This window comes from Salvelinus namaycush, chromosome 4 (genome assembly GCF_016432855.1).
Source record: "Salvelinus namaycush isolate Seneca chromosome 4, SaNama_1.0, whole genome shotgun sequence".
Classification (NCBI taxonomy): Eukaryota; Metazoa; Chordata; class Actinopteri; order Salmoniformes; family Salmonidae; genus Salvelinus; species Salvelinus namaycush.
The window spans coordinates 71414107-71439785 of NC_052310.1; the positions used below are offsets into that span (position 1 = coordinate 71414107).

A 25679-nucleotide genomic window follows, 5' to 3' on the forward strand; every position below is an offset into this window, starting at 1 on the left:
ATAATATGGACTTTTTTTTAATGAAGGCTGAAGTGTTTTAATTTATCCAGGAGATTTGAGAGTGAAAATTGTATGTCCCTGATATGTTCATCTCCGTATGGTGGGCTAGTTAGCTGACTTGGTTATTTTGGGATCTCAGCACAGACTGATCACTAGAAACACAATGCGATGTTGGACATTTGAAAAGGTCCAGAGAACGTCGATATATACCCAAACAACCCAAAACATGTAAAATGCTTGCTCAGAACTGGGAGGAGACATGCCGGAGCGTACTCCTACGGCAGTTCACCATGCTCTAACAAGCCCAGAGAATACTGTGAATACAGCTGATAACGTATGGTACTAGCACCTTGTTTTTCATTCTTTACTTTTAAGCCTTCCCCAAATCATAGCCCTAACCTTAACCCTTCGGTATCAATACCGAAGCGTAACCCTTTGAGTTGTTTTTGTTTTAAGTCTGTAACCACGCGGAATTAACCCTGTAACCACTCGGAATTAACCCTGTAACCACGTGTAATTAACCCTGTAACCACGTGGAATTAACCCTGTAACCACTCGGAATTAACCCTGTAACCACGTGTAATTAACCCTGTAACCACGTGTAATTAACCCTGTAACCACGTGGAATTAACCCTGTAACCACGTGTAATTAACCCTGTAACCACTCGGAATTAACCCTGTAACCACTCGGAATTAACCCTGTAACCACTCGGAATTAACCCTGTAACCACTCGGAATTAACCCTGTAACCACGTGGAATTAACCCTGTAACCACTCGGAATTAACCCTGTAACCACTCGGAATTAACCCTGTAACCACGTGGAATTAACCCTGTAACCACTCGGAATTAACCCTGTAACCACTCGGAATTAACCCTGTAACCACGTGGAATTAACCCTGTAACCACGCGGAATTAACCCTGTAACCACTCGGAATTAACCCTGTAACCAGGCGGAATTAACCCTGTAACCTGGCGGAATTAACCCTGTAACCACGCGTAATTAACCCTGTAACCATGCGGAATTGATACGTCAAAAATAGATGTTTGTTCATAATACGTCGAATTTCGAAGGGAAACTATGAGATCTTGTTGCGCGCTCCCAGCATGATTTCTGCATGGTAATCCTCATGACAATTTAGAGCTGTTATAAAAAAAAAAGTCCTACACTAATACCTAATACACCTACCCTCGTCTCCTCGTCTCCTCCCGTCCCACCCTTTCTCCTCCTCTTCATTTTTCCACCCCCGGCTATTGTCCTGGACTGGCAGGGCATGAAACAACTATACTGGAATCAAATGACAGTCTGGTCTGAGAGAAACTCAGTTATTAATTTGAATCCACCGTACAGTACATTCATATGCACTATCTTAATTTAACCCTGCTTCTCACAAATAATCCTGCAGCAACAGGAAATGTGAATTATTATGTGAATTATAGGGGTTGATACATTTTTTGTTAGGGCAAATCAAGTCTGACATTTTAAAGTGGAAATGACACCCTTTAGAAGCCTTTTTAAACCTTGAATACACTACAATTTGTATTTCCCGTTGCGCAGGAAAATTCTCTGTGTCAATAGAGCAGATCTGTAGACATTCCTTGGGAATAGCAGTTGTCATAGTGTGTCATTGTCAGTACAAACCTCCCCTATTCACACACCAGCGTCTGTCTAAGGGGTTGTAATTCATCCTGTGGTGTTTCATTTCACTCACTCTTGAGAGTAAGTCTGTGTCCCAAATGGCACCATATTCCCTATATAGTGCACTACTTTTGACCAGCAGAGCCATGGTCAAAATAGTGCTCTAAATAGGGAATAGGGTGCCATTTGGGATGTAGGCTAACATCTATACAATGGTATTACAGGTGGAGGTTAATTCTGATCATTCTTGTTTTGATGCTAATCTTCATTGAGGGAACTTTGCTGCAACAGTTTTGTCTTTCTTTTCAAACAGGTGGGATTAGGCAACGTCATAATCTAAAACCACATGGGAATATCTGTCAATGAAGGGTTGGGACAGTCTTCTGTATGTCATTTAGTTCAGGCAGCCATGCAGCCATGCAGCCATGCATACACAAACACACACACCAGTGGAGGCTGGTTGCTTGAAAAAAATGAGGAGGATGGGAGACCCATGGTATAGGCGCGGACTGCACAGAAACGACAAAGCATGTTTCAAAAATCGTCACAGAGTAATTATTTTAACCTAAAGCATTTAATAAAGATATTTATATTACAATATTATAGGGAATGGGAATGAGAGGGCTACTTACACAGTGTTGGGAAGGGATCACAGCAGTGATTGAATAAGGGGATGAGTTGATGTGTTCAGAGGCTTGACTTCAGTACAGGACAGGGGTTGAGGTGTTCAGATGCCTCAGTGCAGGACAGGGGTTGAGGTGTTCAGAGGCCTCAGTACAGGACAGGGGTTGAGGTGTTCAGAGGCCTCAGTGCAGGACAGGGGTTGAGGTGTTCAGAGGCCTCAGTGCAGGACAGGGGTTGAGGTGTTCAGAGGCCTCAGTACAGGACAGGGGTTGAGGTGTTCAGAGGCCTCAGTGCAGGACAGGGGTTGAGGTGTTCAGAGGCCTCAGTGCAGGACAGGGGTTGAGGTGTTCAGAGGCCTCAGTACAGGACAGGGGTTGAGGTGTTCAGAGGCCTCAGTGCAGGACAGGGGTTGAGGTGTTCAGAGGCCTCAGTGCAGGACAGGGGTTGAGGTGTTCAGAGGCCTCAGTGCAGGACAGGGGTTGAGGTGTTCAGAGGCCTCAGTGCAGGACAGGGGTTGAGGTGTTCAGAGGCCTCAGTGCAGGACAGGGGTTGAGGTGTTCAGAGGCCTCAGTGCAGGACAGGGGTTGAGGTGTTCAGAGGCCTCAGTGCAGGACAGGGGTTGAGGTGTTCAGAGGCCTCAGTACAGGACAGGGGTTGAGGTGTTCAGAGGCCTCAGTGCAGGACAGGGGTTGAGGTGTTCAGAGGCCTCAGTGCAGGACAGGCTCATCATGGATGGATGGTGTTGGAGAAGAGCTCAACTCTTCCACTGATACCAGAACAGGATTTTACTGGGAAGACAAAAAACAATAACACAAAACACTACACAGTTAGACTAAAGAGCTGAGAATGAGTTAGTCCAAGCAAGGAGTAAAATCACATGGATGTGTAATAATAGGTTTGTGTATGTGATTGACTCTACATACACTAATGAGTGAAAATTGACAGGTCTACTCACAGTGCTTGGAGAGGAAACATTCAATGTGCCAGTGGATGAGAGGGAACATTCAATGTGCCAGTGGATGAGAGGGAACATTCAATGTGCCAGTGGATGAGAGGGAACATTCAATGTGCCAGTGGATGAGAGGGAACATTCAATGTGCCAGTGGATGAGAGGGAACATTCAATGTGCCAGTGGATGAGAGGGAACATGCGACGTGGCTTCAGTTCATGTCAGCAGAGAGTTGACGATGGTAGTGGACTGGAGTAGTCATCACCTCTTAGGGAACAGGAGGGGACTTAGCTGGAGATACAGATGGCAAATACATTCCATTACAGCAGCGCCATCATAGGTTTGGGCAACAAGTTTCTTCATGAAGTTAAACTCAGACATCTCAGAATTCACAAAGTCAAACACAGACTGCTCATCTCGCCCACTTGACATATCAAAGTAGCCCAAGAAATGTTCCTGAATAAAGCCCTGATCATCCACATACCTGATGATAACAGACAACTGCAAGCAGACTGGTGGCACTATAGGTCCCAGAGCGGGGGGGAAATTTTACCCTATGGGGCCTGGAGTTTTTCCTTATCTGGTAACCTAACCAGGAAAACTCTGAACCCTATATGGTATGACTATGATTAATTAGTTGTAAAAAAGGTTTAACACGGGCTTTGATGGGATCAGTTTTTCTAATCATGTCACATGGTTTAAAAAACCTCCTGTCCTTGTGGAGGATGAAAACCCTGTCAAACAGCAGCAACCCTAGATGTGTTCATATCAATTATGTTTAGACTAGCAGTGGGCTTTCCTCTACCCAGACACAGAGGCAACCCTAGACGTGTTCATATCAATTATGTCTAGACTAGCAGTGGGCTTTCCTCTACCCAGACACAGAGGCAACCCTAGATGTGTTCATATCAATTATGTCTAGACTAGCAGTGGGCTTTCCTCTACCCAGACACAGAGGCAACCCTAGACGTGTTCATATCAATTATGTCTAGACTAGCAGTGGGCTTTCCTCTACCCAGACACAGAGGCAACCCTAGATGTGTTCATATCAACTATGTTTAGACTAGCAGTGGGCTTTCCTCTACCCAGACACAGAGGCAACCCTAGACGTGTTCATATGAATTATGTCTAGACTAGCAGTGGGCTTTCCTCTACCCAGATACAGAGGCAACAACTGATAGAACTCACAGGGCTGAGCTAACAGTGGGGTTTCAACAGCATGTCAGATCTCTAATGTTTAGGTGGAGCCTAGGCTGCTGCAACATTTATGTAAAGAGTTTTTGCTTGTGTCTGTACGGAGTAAGTATGTGTTATCGTCTTTGCTAAATAAACCTCGGAGGTTAGTGGAAAGCCTATCCTACTTGAGCGCGCACTATAAAATGTGCTGCATCAACCTGTCTTTTCATTCAAACTTTTAATGGAAGATCCGATGGAAGCGATCAAGTCATTCTGAATTGATTTCGACATCCCAGAAAAGACTGTAGGAACTTTCATATGCTCAGCAAGTTAAGCATCGTAATGTGCAATTACATCTGCAAAGTCTTTGTAGTTGCCCTTGTTAGCTGAACTTTTCCTCTCATCATGCCCCTAAGTAAAAGTAACTCTTGCCGATAAGCTGCTTGTGACTCTGTTTCTTCTTACCTTTTCGTTGTGTAGGTTTAAAAAGTTTAAATACGCAGACGTTCGTCCATTTTCCAAGAAGCTTGAATCTGATGTGGGCAATGAAAGGGGTTCTTCAACAAAACATCCACTACATTGTTGTTAGCATTAGCTAGCCATTGTGGAAGAGAAAACTGCACTCTGGTAGCTAACTAATGTTAGCTAGCTACTAGCTACTAAAGTTAGCAAGGCAAATTGAAATACATTGCACTAACACCACACAAACATTTCTAAAAACTAAAAACTATATATAATCTGTCTCCTGTAGTTTGAGGAAACACATTTCAATTGAATAATATCCTAAACATGGACAACTATCACGCTTCACTCTCAATCTCTATCCAATATGTCACCAACTCACCAAGCTTCTCAACCCATAGAACCCCCATAATGCTCTGTGGCACAACCCCAATACACCACACTAGGTTTGTTCTCTGATCCTAATCCTACGATTGGATGGACAACATGTCAGTTCATATTGCAAAGCTTTGATTAGTTGGAGGACGTCCTCCGAAAGTGGTCATCATTATCATGTAGGTCTATGGAAGGGGGTAAGGCCTACAAGCCTCCTGGGTTTTGTATTGAGGTCAATGTAGGACGGGAACTAAATTGTATTGAAGCCAGAGAAGGACGGGAAATAGATGTCTTCCTGCTACATCATGGTGCTAGCTTAGAGTGTGTTGTTGAGACTACTGTAGACCTTCATTGCAAAACAGTGTGTTTAAATCAGGCATTTGGTGACGTGAATATATTTAGTATAGTTTTATCTAAAAATGATAACTATTTGAATGTTTAATTTTTTTAAATGTTCTGAAATTCACTGCGTAGGATGGTCCTCCCCTTCCTCCTCTGAGAAGCCTTCACTGACACAGACACACACAGACACACAGACACACACACGCACGCACGCACGCACGCACAGGCACACACACACACACACACACACACACACACACACACACACACACACACACACACACACACACACACACACACACACACACACACGATGTGTGATGGGCACTTGATTAGGAACTAATCCTTGTCACAACACCCCCACGTCTCCCATCCCCACAACAACCCCCTCCCACCCCTTCCTCCACAACCCTCACGCCCCACCCCCCCACCCTTCATCCCCTGCTGCCTCATCCATCCACTCCCCACCTTTCAAACCCCCACCCCTCACTACCTCCTCCAGCTCCACTCTGCAGTCAGTCCTGAACCCCAACCATCCAACCCTCAGAGGAACAGAGAAATAATTAGGAGAGAAGATTGCAGCTGACACCATTTCTGAAAAGCAGGGTAGCAGGCTAGAGTAGAGCAGAGAAGAGCAGGGTATTGTAATGAGAGCAGAGCACAGGGATTCTTTGTGTCTGAGCTGAGGGAGAGGAGTTTAGAGAAAAGACTGAAACCCCCTGGTTCTCCATTCAGTCTGTGTGTGAGAGAGAAGAGATGAGCCGAGGGAGGGAGAGAGAGAAGCCAGGGGAGAAAAAGAGAGAGGGAGTAACCAGGGCTTTGTTAGACTGACTCTAATGCATGTGGGATCTGAGCCCTGAGAGGAGAGGGTACTGTGAGGTGTACCCCTCCTCAGCACACTGACAGCAGCTATCGCCAAGGTAACTGCATAGTGACTCACTGGAACCAGAGTCCTACGGCCCTGCTACACTACAGCCATCAGCCATTGAGGGAATGTTTCCTTTGAAATCAATGAAAGCTGCTATACTGCCCATGTTGTGCTCGCGTTGCATTACGTCCAATGGCAGTGTCCAAGTTCAAATATCGCAGAGGTTCACTTCTTGGTGGCTGACACGTGTTCATTCAATCTTGTGAATTGAAATAATGACAAATAAAGTGGAGTTTGGTTGCATGTGGCCTCTTCCCCTCTGCTCCTCTCCTCTGCTCCTCTCCTCTTACCCTCTGCTCCTCTCCTCTTCCTGTCTGCTCCTCTCCTCTGCTCCTCCTCTCCTCTGCTCCTCCTCTTCCCTTCTCCTCCTCTCCTCTTCCCTTCTGCTCCTCTCCTCTTACCCTCTGCTCCTCCTCCTCTCCCCCTCTGCTCCTCTCCTCTTCCCCCCTGCTCCTCTCCTTTTCCCCTCTGCTCCTCTCCTCTTACCCTCTGCTCCTCTCCTCTTCCCCTCTGCTCCTCTCCTCTGCTCCTCTCCTCTACTACTCTCCTCCTCCTCTCCCCCTCTGCTCCTCTCCTCTCCCCCTCTGCTCCTCTCCTCTTCCCCCCTGCTCCTCTCCTTTTCCCCTCTGCTCCTCTCCTCTTCCCCCCTGCTCCTCTCCTTTTCCCCTCTGCCCCTCTCCCCATCTGCTCCTCCTCTTCCCCTCTGCTCCTCTCCTCTTTCCCTCTGCTCCTCTCCTCTTCCCCTCTGCTCCTCTCCTCTCCCCCTCTGCTCCTCTCCTCTCCCCCTCTGCTTCTCTCCTCTTCCCCTCTGCTCCTCTTCTCTGCTCCTCTCCTCTTCCCCTCTGCTCCTCTCCTCTCCCCCTCTGCTCCCCTCCTTTCCCCTCTGCTTCTCTCCTCTTCCCATCTGCTCCTCCTCTCTGCTCCTCTCCTTGTTCCCTCTGCTCCTCTCCTCTCCCCATCTGCTCCTATCCTTTTCCCCTCTGCTTCTTTCCTCCCCTCTTCCCCTCTGCTCCTCTCTTCCCCTGCTCATCTCATTTTTCCTTCTGCTCCTCTCCTTCTCTCCTCTGCCCCTCTCCCCATCTGCTCCTCCTCTTCCCCTCTCCTCCTCTCCTCTTCCCTTCTGCTCCTCTCCTCTTACCCTCTGCTCCTCCTCCTCTCCCCCTCTGCTCCTCTCCTCTTCCCCCCTGCTCCTCTCCTTTTCCCCTCTGCTCCTCTCCTCTTACCCTCTGCTCCTCTCCTCTTCCCCTCTGCTCCTCTCCTCTGCTCCTCTCCTCTACTACTCTCCTCCTCCTCTCCCCCTCTGCTCCTCTCCTCTCCCCCTCTGCTCCTCTCCTCTTCCCCCCTGCTCCTCTCCTTTTCCCCTCTGCTCCTCTCCTCTTCCCCCCTGCTCCTCTCCTTTTCCCCTCTGCCCCTCTCCCCATCTGCTCCTCCTCTTCCCCTCTGCTCCTCTCCTCTTTCCCTCTGCTCCTCTCCTCTTCCCCTCTGCTCCTCTCCTCTCCCCCTCTGCTCCTCTCCTCTCCCCCTCTGCTTCTCTCCTCTTCCCCTCTGCTCCTCTTCTCTGCTCCTCTCCTCTTCCCCTCTGCTCCTCTCCTCTCCCCCTCTGCTCCCCTCCTTTCCCCTCTGCTTCTCTCCTCTTCCCCTCTGCTCCTCCTCTCTGCTCCTCTCCTTGTTCCCTCTGCTCCTCTCCTCTCCCCATCTGCTCCTCTCCTTTTCCCCTCTGCTCCTCTCCTCCCCTCTTCCCCTCTGCTCCTCTCCTCCCCTGCTCTTCTCATCTTTCCTTCTGCTCCTCTCCTCCTCTCCTCTGCTTCTCTCCTCTTCCCCTCTGCTCCTCTCCTCTTCCCCTCTGCTCCTTTCTTCCTCCTATTCCTCTCTGCTCCTTTCCCCCTCTGCTCCTCTCCTTTTCCCCTCTGCTCCTCTCGTCTTTCCTTCTGGTCCTCTCCTCTGCTCCTCTCCTCTTCCCCTCTGCTCCTCTCCTCTTCCCCTCTGCTTCTCTCCTCTTTCCCTCTGCTCCTCTCCTCTCCCCCTCTGCTCCTCTCCTTTCCCCTCTGCTTCTCTCCTCTTCCCCTCTGCTTCTCTCCTCTTCCCCTCTGCTCCTCCTCTCTGCTCCTCTCCTCTTCCCCTCTGCTCCTCTCCTCTCCCCCTCTGCTCCTCTCCTTTCCCCTCTGCTTCTCTCCTCTTCCCCTCTGCTCCTCCTCTCTGCTCCTCTCCTTGTTCCCTCTGCTCCTCTCCTCTCCCCATCTGCTCCTCTCCTTTTCCCCTCTGCTCCTCTCCTCCCCTCTTCCCCTCTGCTCCTCTCCTCCTCTCATCTTTCCTTCTGCTCCTCTCCTCCTCTCCTCTGCTTCTCTCCTCTTCCCCTCTGCTCCTCTCCTCCTCTCATCTTCCCCTCTGCTCCTCCCCTCCTTCCCCCTCTGCTTCTCTCCTCTTCCCCTCTGCTCCTCCTCTCTGCTCCTCTCCTTGTTCCCTCTGCTCCTCTCCTCTTCCCCTCTGCTCCTCTCCTCTTCCCCTCTGCTCCTTTCTTCCTCCTATTCCCCTCTGCTCCTTTCCCCCTCTGCTCCTCTCCTTTTCCCCTCTGCTCCTCTCGTCTTTCCTTCTGGTCCTCTCCTCTGCTCCTCTCCTCTTCCCCTCTGCTCCTCTCCTCTTTCCCTCTGCTCCTCTCCTCTTTCCCTCTGCTCCTCTCCTCTTTCCCTCTGCTCCTCTCCTCTCCCCCCTCTGCTCCTCTCCTTTCCCCTCTGCTTCTCTCCTCTTCCCCTCTGCTTCTCTCCTCTTCCCCTCTGCTCCTCTTCTCTGCTCCTCTCCTCTTCCCCTCTGCTCCTCTCCTCTCCCCCTCTGCTCCTCTCCTTTCCCCTCTGCTTCTCTCCTCTTCCCCTCTGCTCCTCCTCTCTGCTCCTCTCCTTGTTCCCTCTGCTCCTCTCCTTTTCCCCTCTGCTTCTCTCCTCCCCTCTTCCCTCTGCTCCTCTCCTCCCCTGCTCTTCTCATCTTTCCTTCTGCTCCTCTCCTCCTCTCCTCTGCTTCTCTCCTCTTCCCCTCTGCTCCTCTCCTCTTCCCCTCTGCTCCTTTCTTCCTCCTATTCCCCTCTGCTCCTTTCCCCCTCTGCTCCTCTCCTTTTCCCCTCTGCTCCTCTCTTCTCCCCCTCTGCTCCTCTCCTCTTCCCCTCTGCTCCTCTCCTTGTTCCCTCTGCTCCTCTCCTCTCCCCATCTGCTCCTCTCCTTTTCCCTTCTGCTCCTCTCCTTTTCCCCTCTGCTCTTCTCCTCCCCTCTTCCCCTCTGCTCCTCTCCTCCTCTCATCTTTCCTTCTGCTCCTCTCCTCCTCTCCTCTCCTCCTCTGCTCCTCTCCTCTGCTCCTCTCCTCTTCCCCTCTGCTCCTCTCCTCTGCTCCTCTCCTCTTCCCCTCTGCTCCTCTCCTCTTTCCCTCTGCTCCTCTCCTTTTCCCCTCTGCTCCTCTCCTCCCCTCTGCTCTTCTCATCTTTCCTTCTGCTCCTCTCCTCTTTCCCTCTGCTCCTCTCCTCTGCTCCTCCTCTCCTTTCCTCTTCCCCTCTGCTCCTCTCATCTTCCACTCTCCTCCTCTCCTCTTCCCCTCTGCTCCTCTCCACTCTCGAAACAACGCGTTCGTGTGGAAGGTAGAACGTCACATTGGCTCATGGCATCGCAGCCCTTCTAGTCGAGCTGAAGAGTTACCTTCTATGCCGTTGTCACTCTCTCTTTCTGTTTCTCTATCTCTCTCCCTCTCTCCTTTAACTTTCTTTTTCTTCTAGCTATCTAGCGCTGTCTCTCTGTCTGTCTTTCATTATTTATTTCCCCTCCCCCATCCTCCCCCTCTCTCTCTCTTCCTAGTTGAGAGGGATACCGTCTAGCCCTATCCCAGAGTTGTCTTCATTAGTCCATCCCAGCCTGGATGAAGTGATGGTGGAGGGTAGAGGGGGTAGCTCTCAGTGAACTAGACAGACATACACAGAGTGAAGATGAATACATGCCCTGTCCCACATTGGAGGAGATGAAAGTTTGTGTGTGCGTGTATGTGTCTGTGAGTGTCTGTGTCTGTGTGCCCTACCTAAAGCCTGTGGCAGCCAGTCCAGGGAGATAGATTAGTTGGATGAACTATTATAGCTGCTATATTTCAGCAGTCAGAGCTGACAGTGAGAGAAACCAGTTGAGAGAGAGAGAGAGTAGTGTGTGTGTGTGTGTGTGTGTGTGTGTGTGTGTGTGTGTGTGTGTGTGTGTGTGTGTGTGTGTGTGTGTGTGTGTGTGTGTGTGTGTGTGTGTGTGTGTGTGTGTGTGTGTGTCTGGCTGTGGGGGTGGGTGTGTGTGTCTGGCTGTGGGGTGGACAGGAGCAGATGCTTTAGCCCTCATCCCAAATGGCACCCTATTCATTAGTGCAAAACTTTTGACCAGACCATATGGGCCCTAGTCAAAAATAGTGTACTACATAGGAAATAGGGTGCCATTAGGGATACTACCTTAGTCTCTAGATTGAGCCCATTTAAATGAGAACTTCCTCCATTAAGAAGTCTAAACTGTGATTACACACGCCCGCCCACCCACCCACCTACTGAGAGGAAGAGCCAATAAACAGCCTTCATGACCTTCACCGGTACTTCTCCTTCTCGGGTCTACATGTGTGATGTGATATTTTGTATGTATTTAATTGAGCCTTCCTTGAATGGGTTCCTTAACCGTCCGCTCACAATGGGAGCAGGTGAGGAGGGTAAGTCTACGTCCCAAATGGCACCCTGTTTCCTACATAGTGCACTACCTTTGACCAGAAGTAGTGCACTATGTAGGTAATAGGGTGACGTTTGGGACAAAGCCCAAGATCACACATTATTTGCATCATCACAGATTGAAAAGCATCTATACAGTCACTATACCCTGTCTACATAATAACACCTGGAAGGATTTCAGAGAAAGTGCAATGCGGCTTCCTGCACTCTAAAAATTGCTGGGTTGTTTGGTTGACCCAACTGCTTGGTTACAGACATTGGGTCAATTAGTTGAGTTGTTTTCTTTGAAAACCACTGGGTTATTGATGCTGGATGCTGGGTTATCGATGCGCTGGGTTATTGAGATATTACCCAGCGAGTCAGTTCAAAATAATGGGGGTGTGGCTTAGCAGGGGCGTGGCTGTTGTATAGTTATTTTTTGCCACCCGTGAGGGTAAATGTGATTCTTGTTCATCTGTTCTGTTGTATTGTTAACAGAGGTTAATGTTGAACACTGACAGTTTTGTAGCTTTAAAGAGGCTTACACAACTGTATGGGTTTCTTAAGAGCCTAAGCAAATCACAATAACCAAGGCTGTTCAGGTGTGATAGAAAGGATGGGTATTTCACTGATAACCAATCCTGTTCAGGTGTGACAGAAAGGATTGGTATTTCACTGATAACCAATCCTGTTCAGGTGTGATAGAAAGGATTGGTATTTCACTGATAACCAAGGCTGTTCAGGTGTGACAGAAAGGATTGGTATTTCACTGATAACCAATCCTGTTCAGGTGTGACAGAAAGGATGGGTATTTCACTGATAACCAATCCTGTTCAGGTGTGACAGAAAGGATTGGTATTTCACTGATAACCAATCCTGTTCAGGTGTGACAGAAAGGATTGGTATTTCACTGATAACCAAGGCTGTTCAGGTGTGACAGAAAGGATGGGTATTTCACTGATAACCAATCCTGTTCAGGTGTGACAGAAAGGATTGGTATTTCACTGATAACCAATCCTGTTCAGGTGTGACAGAAAGGATTGGTATTTCACTGATAACCAAGGCTGTTCAGGTGTGACAGAAAGGATGGGTATTTCACTGATAACCAAGGCTGTTCAGGTGTGACAGAAAGGATTGGTATTTCACTGATAACCAAGGCTGTTCAGGTGTGACAGAAAGGATGGGTATTTCACTGATAACCAAGGCTGTTCAGGTGTGACAGAAAGGATGGGTATTTCACTGATAACCAAGGCTGTTCAGGTGTGACAGAAAGGATGGGTATTTCACTGATAACCAAGGCTGTTCAGGTGTGACAGAAAGGATTGGTATTTCACTGATAACCAAGGCTGTTCAGGTGTGACAGAAAGGATGGGTATTTCACTGATAACCAATCCTGTTCAGGTGTGACAGAAAGGATTGGTATTTCACTGATAACCAAGGCTGTTCAGGTGTGACAGAAAGGATGGGTATTTCACTGATATCCAAGGCTGTTCAGGTGTGACAGAAAGGATGGGTATTTAACTGATAACCAAGGCTGTTCAGGTGTGACAGAAAGGATTGGTATTTCACTGATAACCAATCCTGTTCAGGTGTGACAGAAAGGATTGGTATTTCACTGATAACCAAGGCTGTTCAGGTGTGACAGAAAGGATGGGTATTTCACTGATAACCAATCCTGTTCAGGTGTGACAGAAAGGATTGGTATTTCACTGATAACCAATCCTGTTCAGGTGTGACAGAAAGGATTGGTATTTCACTGATAACCAAGGCTGTTCAGGTGTGACAGAAAGGATGGGTATTTCACTGATAACCAAGGCTGTTCAGGTGTGACAGAAAGGATTGGTATTTCACTGATAACCAAGGCTGTTCAGGTGTGACAGAAAGGATGGGTATTTCACTGATAACCAAGGCTGTTCAGGTGTGACAGAAAGGATGGGTATTTCACTGATAACCAAGGCTGTTCAGGTGTGACAGAAAGGATGGGTATTTCACTGATAACCAAGGCTGTTCAGGTGTGACAGAAAGGATTGGTATTTCACTGATAACCAAGGCTGTTCAGGTGTGACAGAAAGGATGGGTATTTCACTGATAACCAATCCTGTTCAGGTGTGACAGAAAGGATTGGTATTTCACTGATAACCAAGGCTGTTCAGGTGTGACAGAAAGGATGGGTATTTCACTGATATCCAAGGCTGTTCAGGTGTGACAGAAAGGATGGGTATTTAACTGATAACCAAGGCTGTTCAGGTGTGACAGAAATGATGGGTATTTCACTGATATCCAAGGCTGTTCAGGTGTGACAGAACGGTCTTGTATTTCACTGATAACCAAGGCTGTTCAGGCATGATATAACGGTCTTGTATTTCACTGATAACCAAGGCTGTTCAGGTGTGACAGAAAGGATTGGTATTTCACTGATAACCAAGGCTGTTCAGGTGTGACAGAAAGGATTGGTATTTCACTGATAACCAAGGCTGTTCAGGTGTGACAGAAAGGATGGGTATTTCACTGATAACCAAGGCTGTTCAGGTGTGACAGAAAGGATGGGTATTTCACTGATAACCAAGGCTGTTCAGGTGTGACAGAAAGGATGGGTATTTCACTGATAACCAAGGCTGTTCAGGTGTGACAGAAAGGATTGGTATTTCACTGATAACCAAGGCTGTTCAGGTGTGACAGAAAGGATGGGTATTTCACTGATAACCAATCCTGTTCAGGTGTGACAGAAAGGATTGGTATTTCACTGATAACCAAGGCTGTTCAGGTGTGACAGAAAGGATGGGTATTTCACTGATATCCAAGGCTGTTCAGGTGTGACAGAAAGGATGGGTATTTAACTGATAACCAAGGCTGTTCAGGTGTGACAGAAAGGATTGGTATTTCACTGATAACCAATCCTGTTCAGGTGTGACAGAAAGGATTGGTATTTCACTGATAACCAAGGCTGTTCAGGTGTGACAGAAAGGATGGGTATTTCACTGATAACCAATCCTGTTCAGGTGTGACAGAAAGGATTGGTATTTCACTGATAACCAATCCTGTTCAGGTGTGACAGAAAGGATTGGTATTTCACTGATAACCAAGGCTGTTCAGGTGTGACAGAAAGGATGGGTATTTCACTGATAACCAAGGCTGTTCAGGTGTGACAGAAAGGATTGGTATTTCACTGATAACCAAGGCTGTTCAGGTGTGACAGAAAGGATGGGTATTTCACTGATAACCAAGGCTGTTCAGGTGTGACAGAAAGGATGGGTATTTCACTGATAACCAAGGCTGTTCAGGTGTGACAGAAAGGATGGGTATTTCACTGATAACCAAGGCTGTTCAGGTGTGACAGAAAGGATTGGTATTTCACTGATAACCAAGGCTGTTCAGGTGTGACAGAAAGGATGGGTATTTCACTGATAACCAATCCTGTTCAGGTGTGACAGAAAGGATTGGTATTTCACTGATAACCAAGGCTGTTCAGGTGTGACAGAAAGGATGGGTATTTCACTGATATCCAAGGCTGTTCAGGTGTGACAGAAAGGATGGGTATTTAACTGATAACCAAGGCTGTTCAGGTGTGACAGAAATGATGGGTATTTCACTGATATCCAAGGCTGTTCAGGTGTGACAGAACGGTCTTGTATTTCACTGATAACCAAGGCTGTTCAGGCATGATATAACGGTCTTGTATTTCACTGATAACCAAGGCTGTTCAGGTGTGACAGAAAGGATTGGTATTTCACTGATAACCAAGGCTGTTCAGGTGTGACAGAAAGGATTGGTATTTCACTGATAACCAAGGCTGTTCAGGTGTGACAGAAAGGATTGGTATTTCACTGATAACCAAGGCTGTTCAGGTGTGACAGAAAGGATGGGTATTTCACTGATAACCAATGCTGTTCAGGTGTGATAGAAAGGATTGGTATTTCACTGATAACCAAGGCTGTTCAGGTGTGACAGAAAGGATGGGTATTTCACTGATAACCAAGGCTGTTCAGGTGTGGCAGAAAGGATTGATATTTCACTGATAACCAAGGCTGTTCAGGTGTGACAGAAAGGATTGGTATTTCACTGATAACCAAGGCTGTTCAGGTATGATATAACGGTCTTGTATTTCACTGATAACCAAGGCTGTTCAGGTGTGACAGAAAGGATTGGTATTTCACTGATAACCAAGGCTGTTCAGGTGTGACAGAAAGGATTGGTATTTCACTGATAACCAAGGCTGTTCACGTGTGACAGAAAGGATGGGTATTTCACTGATATCCAAGGCTGTTCAGGTGTGACAGAAAGGATGGGTATTTCACTGACAACCAAGGCTGTTCAGGTGTGACAGAAGGATGGGTATTTCACTGATATCCAAGGCTGTTCAGGTGTGACAGAACGGTCTTGTATTTCACTGATAACCAAGGCTGTTCAGGCGTGACAGAACGGGGGTATTTCACTGATAACCAATGATGTTCAGGCATGATATAACGGGTGGTATTTCACTGATAACCAAGGCTGTTCAGGTGTGACAGAACGGTGTTGTATTTCACTGATAACCAAGGCTGTTCAGGTGTGACAGAACGGGTGGTATTTCACTGATAACCAAGGCTGTTCAGGTGTGACAGAACGGGTGGTATTTCACTGATAACCAAGGCTGTTCAGGTGTGACAGAACGGGTGGTATTTCACTGATAACCAAGGCTGTTCAGGTGTGACAGAACGGGTGGTATTTCACTGATAACCAAGGCTGTTCAGGTGTGACTGAACGGGTGGTATTTCACTGATAACCAAGGCTGTTCAGGTGTGACAGAACGGGGGTATTTCACTGATAACCAAGGCTGTTCAGGTGTGACTGAACGGGTGGTATTTCACTGATAACCAAGGCTGTTCAGGTGTGACAGAACGGGTGGTATTTCACTGATAACCAAGACTGTTCAGGCGTGACACAAGGGTCTTGTATTTCACCAACCAAAAGTGTAACCCACTTCCAAAATGAGCACATCCCTCCACAAAACAATATCTGGAACACACACACACACTGTAAAAAACATCTGTGTGTCGCGCGTCCCATTCCGTGAAGTGGTGTAAAGCAGGTAAATTAAATCAATGGCGGTAAAGATGAGGTAAGATGCTGTGTGTGTGTCTGCTTGCATGCTTGCGTGTGTGAGGTACAATGCGGTAAGATACTGATCCTGGCAATCGGCATGATCTGCTCAGCATTTTTATTCCTACTAACGGTCAGCACCACGGGCACAGCTCCAAGCTTTAGGTTTTTGAGACCATCATTCTGTCTGAGAAGGAAGGCTCGTGACACTACCTGGAAACACACACACTTCACAGACGACGGCACAACTGCTCTAGGGGTGATGTTCTGCGGTTTACCCTGTGCTGCTCATCATTCTGTCAGAAACAGGAGGCTCTCTAAGGTGACACTAGCCTGGTCCCAGATTGGTTTGGATTGTCATGACACGGCCATATTCATGTCATAATATGTCATAACAGTTGACATAACTTTAAATATATCTTAGATTTTAGATTTTTCAATGTAGCCACCCTTTGCCTTGATGACAGCTTTGTACACTCTTGGCATTCTCTCAACCAGCTTCACCTGGAATGCCTTTCCAACAGTCTTGAAGGAGTTCCCACATATGCTGAGCACTTGATGGCTGCTTTTTCTTCACTCGTCGGTCCAACTCCTCCCAAAACATCTCAATTGGGTTGAGGTCGGATGATTGTGGAGGCCAGGTCATCTGATGCAGCACTCTGTCACTCTCCTTCTTGATCAAATAGCCCTTACACAGCATAGAGGTGTGTTGGGTCATTGTCCTGTTGAAAACAAATGATAGTTCCACTAAGCTCAAACCAGATGGGATGGCGTAACTACCCATGCTAGTTAAGTGTGCCTTAAATTCTAAATAAATCACAGACAGTGTCACCAGCAAAGCACCCCCACACCATCACACCTCCTCCTCCATGCTTCATGGTGGGAACCACACATGCGGGAATCATCCGTTCATTTGGACTCATCAGACCTAAGGACACATTTCCACCAGTCTAATGTCCATTGGTCGTGTTTCTTGGTCCAAGCAAGTCTCTTATTATTATTGGTGTCCTTTAGTAGTGGTTTCTTTGCAGCAATTCAACCATGAAGGCCTGATTCACACAGTCTCCTCTGAACAGTTGATTTGGAGATTTGTCTGTTACTTGAACTCTGTGAAGGAATTATTTGGGCTGCAATTTCTGAGCCTGGTAACTCTAATGAACTTATCCTTTGCATCAGTGGTAAATCTGAGTCTTCCTTTCCTGTGGCTTTTGCGACTGCACTTAAAGTAATGATGGACTGTCGTTTCTCTTTGCTTATTTGAGATGTTCTTGCCATAATATGGACTTGGTCTTTTACCAAATAGGGCTATCTTCTGTATACCACCCCAACCTTGTCACAACACAACTGATTGTCTCAAACGCATTAAGAAGGAAAGAAATTCTAACAAGGCACACCTGTAAATTGAAATGCATTCCAGGTGACTACCTCATGAAGCTGGTTGAGAGAATGCCAAGAGTGTGCAAAGCTGTCATCAAGGCAAAGGGTGGCTACTTTGAAGAATCTCAAATATATTTTGATTTGTTTAAAACTTTTTGGGGTTACTACATGATTCCATATGTCTTCACTATTATTCTACAAAGTAAAGAATAAATGAAAGAAAAAAAACCTTGAATGATTAGGTGTCTCCAAACTTTGACTGGTACTGTATATGGAAAAATACACGTTTTAAAATGTTGATCAATCGATTGGTCTAAAGAACAGATGACATTCGGTCTACACATATTTTTTTTAGTCGGGGACAGCCCTAAACATTCCTAAAACATAATTTGACATTGATACTGTTGCCGCTTCCTGTATTTTTGATTAATAGCCGAGTGTCAATACACCATTTTTAAAAGAGTTCATAATGTTTTGTACGCTCATTGAAAATTGTGATATGTTGAAGACCAAGCAATTACAGTAACTCCGTAAACACGTGTCCAACTTGTGTTCAGATTACTTGTATTTTGTTTTATAAACTGCTAATGCACCAACATTCACCAAGCGGTCATTAGAGACTGAAATTGATTAACTTGCTCTACTGTAGTCAGTAGCATTCACAGATTGATCACGCATAACAATATAACTGGCAGACAGTTACCTATAAGTTAGTGTAAAAAACTTTACAGTATTGTCGTGTCTTTACTATCATTAAATGTGAAGACTGTTATTTTATCAAATTAATTCTCTATGTGTAATTAAAATTAGGTGATTAAACATATCATGTAAACACAATTAACCAGGAAGTTGGGGCACCACAGAAAATGGCAATTTACAGAGCTATAATTTTCCAAATATAACTCTTCAGTAATTTTAATATCTGATCGATTAGTCATTCTCATTCATGTATTATTATTACCTTGTTAGTCTTATTCCAAACGTCGAAAAATTATTGGTTATCTGCACGAACCCTAGCATAAATTATGAATAAGCAATATACAAATTGGCTTAATTATTTACTAATTAACTAAATAATCACAGAAATACATCACAAACAAACAGTAGATATTGGTTACTAACAGTGATATAAAAGTCCCTAGTGGGCTAAGCCGATATGACAGCTTGGTAGACAAAAGGAAAGGGGTGGGACTGAGAAAGAGCGGGAAAGACAAATGGATTCACTACACACAGTCTATAATTATATTAATTGAAATACTAATCCTTTGCACATGAACAGCCGCTCATTCGAGAATAATTGCAATGCATATATATTTACACCCATATGTCATTGTCTTCTCTGTTGGAATCATCAATCGTCCTGTAGGGTTCATCAGAGTCTCTGGTTAATTGAAGTCACAAAGTCATTGAAGTCACAAAGTATTTTATGGTTGTAGGTGGTTAGAATGGATACTTCAGAGTACCATTCAGAAGTGTTCTCATAGAATATTTGCTTCGGAGGTTGTCGGGATGCTCATTCTAGGTTCACGTAATTTCTAGCTGCAGACTAGCAATTTGTGTCATCTAGAATTTGCTCTTTCTGTTGTGAATCGACTGTCTCGGAGTTTAACCATTTCCAGCCGCGTAGCCAATGCTCCACATGGGATGGTCTTCAGGTCTTATGGTTTGCATGGTCTTAACCATTTGAGACATCTGGCTTACCACACGTCTCTTAAGCATGAAATGTACATTTCGTCACATGTGGTTTATAAATTTCAGTAGAAAAGGCAGTTCCATGATGCCTGATGTAATGGCTTGCCTCACGGGGGCGTGGCCTAGTGGTTAGAGCATTGGACTTGTAACGAAAGGTTGCAAGATGAAATCCCCGAGCTGACAAGGTAAAAATCTGTTGTTTTGCCCCTGTACAAGGCAGTAAACCCACTGTTCCTAAGCCGTCATTGAAGAATTTGTTCTTAACTGACTTGCCTAGTTAAATAAAGGTAAATAAATAATAGTAATAATAATACGGAAGATAATTCTCTCATTTTAAAGGTTAACATCACATTACATAATTTCACAAATAGTTGAATCTTAACTCATTCATTTTATACAAGAATTAGATGCAAACCCGATAATTGAGAAATGGACACGTTCAGAGGTACAGTTCTGTATGTTTCCTGTCCTTCCTGTCCTCAACATGACTGTCCCTTAAGTGTCCACGGACCATTCCCACATTCTCATAAGTAGAAATATTGTTTCATTCTCCCATTTTGGGGATTTAGGAGTTTGGCCAAGTCTTTCTTTGTTCTCTCTAGGCTCTCTACCTCCATACTGCATTCTAGTTTCTACCCGGTATTAATGACCTGAGGTACTAAACCTGGAGAGTGAGCGAGGGGGGGCACGACCTACACCCAGAAAGGGCCACGTCATTACAGTATGTTACCATAAATTCCAAAGAATCTTTGTATTAACAGTATATTACTGTCCTTTTTTTACAGTAACTTACAGGTAACTGGCTGCTAGTAAGTTACCCTAAAAACATTTTTTTTTATAGTGTAGTAACACAAACTGTCCACATTAGGGAGATTAGGCAAAACATAATGTAATATGGCAAAATAATTCAACATGTCAATTGAGGATGATGCTATATGTTGCCCACTCACAAACTATTGCAACAATGACTATTTCTCAGTCATTTAAACCATTTAGAGAGTTAAAAAATGCTCTTAAACACAATTTAACCGGCGCTGTAGTTAGAGTTTCTATTTGTTTTGTGCAGCAGCCTGAACCTTTGAGGTACCTGTATATAGTGTACTAGTTTTGCCTAGTTCTATAGGCCTTGGTCAAAGGTAGTACACTTTATAAGGAAAGGGGTGCTATTTGGGGTTCATGGTGTTTTTGGTGCAGCTCCACTCATGACATACTGCCTGGTAAGAAGATAAGTTTCCATCTCCTTTAGCTGGGATATGGTGTGTGTCCCAAATGGCAACCTATTCCCTACATAGTCCAGTACTTTTGACTAGAGCCGTATGGGCCCTGGTCAAAAGTACTGCACTGGATAGGGAATAGAGTGCTATTTGGGACGTATATATGCTCTATCTACCCTCCATTCTAGCTGGTCTCCCACCACACAGTGTCTCCCACAGCAGTCATGGATAATAAATTATCCAGGCACTAGCCCCCACACTGATGTTACCCAGAGAGAGCTGTGGGTGTCTAGGGAGAGAGGAGAGGGTTCCTATGGGAAGGGGGTAGATGGATGCGAAGATGGAGGGATGGGGGATGTTTGTGTCTGGGGAGAGAAGGGCCCTGGGGGAGGAAGGGTAGATGGAGGGATGTAGGCTGTGCTCTGTCTTCCATGACCTGCCTGCTTCCTGGATGGTTACACTAGAGAAAACCCAGTTCACTATGCACCTGTTCCAGATGAGGACCTCATACTGAGACTCAGGAAAATGGAGGCCCTGGTCTGAGTAGTTCTATGTCCAGGTGTCTTCTAAGGAGAAATGTTTCATACAGACTTAATAATCAGCTTCACTGAAGAGGCTGTGTGTCTGGAGAGAGGGGTCTTGGGGGAAAGGGAGGCTGGCTCCTGGCTGGGTCAAAGTGAGCAGACAGGGGCTCAGGAGAATGTAGGCCCAGCTCGTAGAGACGTGTTCTCATCTGTCCAGGTGTTGATACTTAGGAGAGTTTCATATGGACTGTGTATCCAGCTTCACAGGAGAGAGAACAGTTCCTCACTGTTGATTTTACATTTACATTTTGGTCTTAACCAGAGGGACTTACAGTCAGTGCAGATGACCTGATGTGTGCGTCTGGGGAGAAGGTTTTTGAGGGAAGAGGATAGGCTGGCTCCTGGCTGGCTATACCTGGGCTCTGGAGAAAAACCTAGTTAGTTCACCATGCACCTGTTCAAGGTAAGACTTAGAGGACGCAAGGATCAACCTGCTCTCAGTGAAGTTCTCTCACCTGTTCAGGTGTTGATACAGACTGTGTATCAAGCTTGAGAGAGAGAGTAGTCCTTCACTAGGAAGACTGTGTGTTTATAGGGAGGAGGGTCTTGGGGGAGAAAGAGAGGCTGGCTCCTGACTGGCTCCCACCTGGACCCAGGAGAAAACAGCTGATACTCTCATGCATGCCTTCTAATCAGCTTCACTGTTCATGCCTTGTACATGGGAAAAGGTGCTATGTGAGAAGATTGAGGGAGACTGTGCTCTGACTCTCGTGGCCTGGCTGATTCACCTTAGCCTGGGTACCAGTCTGTTCGTGCTATCATTCCACTTCTTACCAGTCCTTAACAAGGAGTGTCAAGAAGGGGAGTGATAGTACAGACAGACTGGTACCCAGGCTATGTTCACTTAGCCCTGGAGAAAACCAGGTTCACTCTGAACTCTCAGAGATGTTGCCAGTGCAGATGCATCATGACTTAGAAGAAAAGTTTTGTATTGCCTTTTTAGGTTTTGTATGGAGGTAATAACCAGCTTCACTAGAGAGAAAGAAAACAGTACATATCCTTACACACACCACACACACACACACACACACATTAACCCAGTGAATTAGAAACTTAGTGGGCAGGGATTTACCCAGGGGCCTGGCCAAGCAGGACACACATCAACTAGGAAGGGAAGGAACACAGGACAGAACCAGAACACAAATCCACATTATAACACTCTTAGGCATCCTTCCACAGAGGACATGATATAAAACAATAAACCATCCACAGCATAGTGATGGGGTATAACTGTACCCTAGCTGATGATATGAGAGAAAGATTCAAGGAAATGTGTGTTACGTGCAGTGTATCCCCTTACGAAAAAAAGAGTGCAGTATAACTGCAGGATGCTGCAACTACTGCATACAAAATACGTTTTTTTTACTGCAGTAATTTTGCAGTTAGTGTAGTATAACTGCAGTTCACTGCAGTTATTCTGCAATTACAGCATTCAAAATACCACAGTCGACTGCAGTTACTGCACTGTTACTGCAGTTTCAAAACTGCAATCTTGTTTTGTAAGTGTGTGTGTGTGTGACTACTCTGTGGAGGCATTATGAAATTCAAACAGTAGCTAATTTATTTCTTGCTGAGCCTATTTCTGTCAATATTTACTAGCAGCAGGGGCCTCTTGCTTCAGTGGTCAAATAACACAAGCAACATGTGCAACAGACCCATAAGCTACTGATAATGCATGAGGGTAAAGAGATGTGGAGAGTGAACTGTTTTGGCGTATCTGAGGAAGAAAGAGGACACATATATCAGTACACACTTTGTAGCTAGCTGACTTACGTCTCTTTGGCTGACCATGTGTGTGTTTTAGTGAGATTAACATCAGCGGGTGGTTTTCAATGGGTTATGGAAGCTGTATTGGTTTAGTGTAAGTCAAATCTGACCTCATGGCGACTTAACTGTGTAAGGTGACATGACACATGGCTGCTACTAGCCCATCACAGCTAACTAGCCGGCACAACACAGCTAACTAGCGCAACACAGCTAACTTGCTAGCGCAACACAACTAACTAGCCAACACAACTAACTAGCTAGCACACAACAGCTAAATAGCTAGCACACAACAGCTAACTAGCTCAACACAGCTAACTAGCTAGTGCAACACAGTTAACTAGCTAGCACACCACAGCTAACTAGCTAGCACACAACAGCTAACTAGCGCAATACAGCTAACTAGCTAGCACACCACAGCTAACTTAGTAGGACTAACACGTGTGTCTTTCTGTCTCTGTGTTTTCAGTTGACGGCTGCATACACAAAGCGGCAGGCTCCTGTCTGTATGAAGAATGCATCACACTCAACGGCTGTGAAACCGGCAACGCCAAGATCACCTGTGGCTACGACCTACCGGCTAAATGTGAGTACCGTTTTTAATCCATTATTATCCCTGTTCCAATTTTCCCTGCCATGTGTGCTGTTTTGATGCTATATCCTACACTATGCTGCATTTGTGTCCTTTACAATACCTGCAATGAATACGGTTAATTCTATATCATCCCTATACATTGAACTTGATCCCCATGAAACATGTCGCTGAACATGTGAAACGTTGGGACATGATGTTGCTGCTATGCATTACAGCCAATCGGATCATTGCAACAACATGACTGCCAACCTAATTATCACTACACCACCCACCCACTAGCTAAAAGATCCCAGTTAACATACCCATAGGCAAAATTGGTTGCAATGATGTCCAGTGTATCCCTTCTGTAAGACATTGTTGCCAGAGATGTCTGCAACATTACATAATGACTACACTGACATTGTGAATCACCCCACTGCCTCACTGCATACTGAATTACATTGGGGACATTTGAGTCATTTTAGGATGAATCCTATCAATCAGCCCATTGAGTTTACAGTTGCTTGCACACTTTATTTATTTATTTTTGGATATAGAACGACAGTTCCATCATCATTTATTAGTACTGATTGGCCATTACTGATGAATGGGCTCTTATTATTAACAGAGTCGTTATCATTATGATGGGTAGGAGCTTGTTCTACGCCCTGTTGGAGGTTCCATCTGTACACAAAGTCTGCATCCCAAATGGCACACTATTCCCCTTTACAGTGCACATTGACTCTGGTCAAACACTGCACTATATAGGGAATAGGGTGCCATCTGCAAACAAAGAAAGACATTAAGGGACACATTTGGTAGTAACTTGATTGATATTTTATCCTTGATTTATCCAGTTAACGGTTCACGTAACTCTCCTCATGGTGAGTTATGGAGATCGTCATTCCATAGAAGGCTGTCGTTGTTTTAGCCTTTTTCAGGGAAGGAGGTATATAACATGCATTTGTCTGCAAGTGTGAGAGAGAGAGAGAGAAAGAAAGAAAGAAAGAGATAAAGAAAGAGAGCGAGAGAGAGGTAGTAGTCTGGTAATGGATGAAGAGGTGTGTCTGTGGACACAGCTGGATTGGGGGAGTGATGAGGGTGATAGATGACCTTGGGTAATTATTTGTAATGCACCTGCCACACTTAAAAAGGTGCCACAAGCAACGTTCCAAACAAAGCTGGAATAATATGGTTGTGTTAGGGTTAGGGTTTATAGTGTGGAAAACAAGTGTCTTTTGCTTTGGTACAGTTCTGTCAAACTGTATTAAACATCCCAGTGGTAGTGTCATTTCCCTGAATAGTTTCTGTAAGACAGAGAGAGGGTTGCCTCCCAAATTGCACCCTATTCCCTATATAGTGTACTACTTTTGACCAGAGCCCTATAAGCCCTGGTTGAAAGTAGTGCCATATAAAGGGAATAGGGTGGGATTTGGGATTGACCCAGAAACAGGACCCAGAGAGCCTGTGAAATTAGAAGAGGGTTGGAAGCAAACGAAAGTTGTGGAGAAATTGGTTTGTGTTTAATGTGTCTTAAAGCTGTCAAACAAGCCAAGCAGATAAACCAATGAGTCATGCAGGATGATAGACAGACAGGTGGTTCCATTGATTGCTATGGAAAACACACGTGCACACACGGTCTGTTCCATTGTCTGCTATGGAAAACACACGTGCACACACGGTCTGTTCCATTGTCTGCTATGGCAACACTGCCTGACACTTCCATAACAATTGAATAACCTATTTCAAATATCATAGTTTAATAACTTACTATGTCACGATATCACAAACAATCTCGGGCTGTGGACACATCTTCTGTAGGGGAGAGTGGTTTAAGTGTTTTACATTCAGCATCACTCCATCAAGGGAAATATAGCATTATTTCAAACAAAGATATCTATATATATTTCAGGATGTTGTGTATCCCTAGAAATAATCAGAATTCATGTAAACATGACAGTTTTGAAAACATAGCTTGTGCAAAATAAGTGGTATATTGGCACAATTTAGCTGCGGGAAAGGGGAAGATAGGCCAACTACACATTTCTGTACTGAATGAAATATTACCACTACCTCTTTAAAACCATATCTATCTGTATTTCCCAAACACAATTCAACACAATCACACTTTTTTTTTGTCTTTTAATTATTTTAAGCATCTTTTAACACAGGCTTAACAGCTAACAAACACTTTGTACTTTTAAAA

The 25679-nt window shown here is 45.4% G+C and overlaps 1 protein-coding gene across 1 annotated transcript in view; it reads left to right on the top strand.

Moving 5' to 3' along the window:
• macrod2 (mono-ADP ribosylhydrolase 2) overlaps positions 1-25679 on the top strand; it is a gene marked incomplete at its 3' end in the record, with an annotated part of 1144860 nt that overhangs the window by 454110 nt on the left and 665071 nt on the right. The window contains exon 5 of the mRNA XM_038990908.1: positions 23369-23485. Within this exon, the coding sequence (XP_038846836.1) occupies positions 23369-23485 (117 nt within the window). The remainder of the gene's footprint in view (positions 1-23368; positions 23486-25679) is intronic.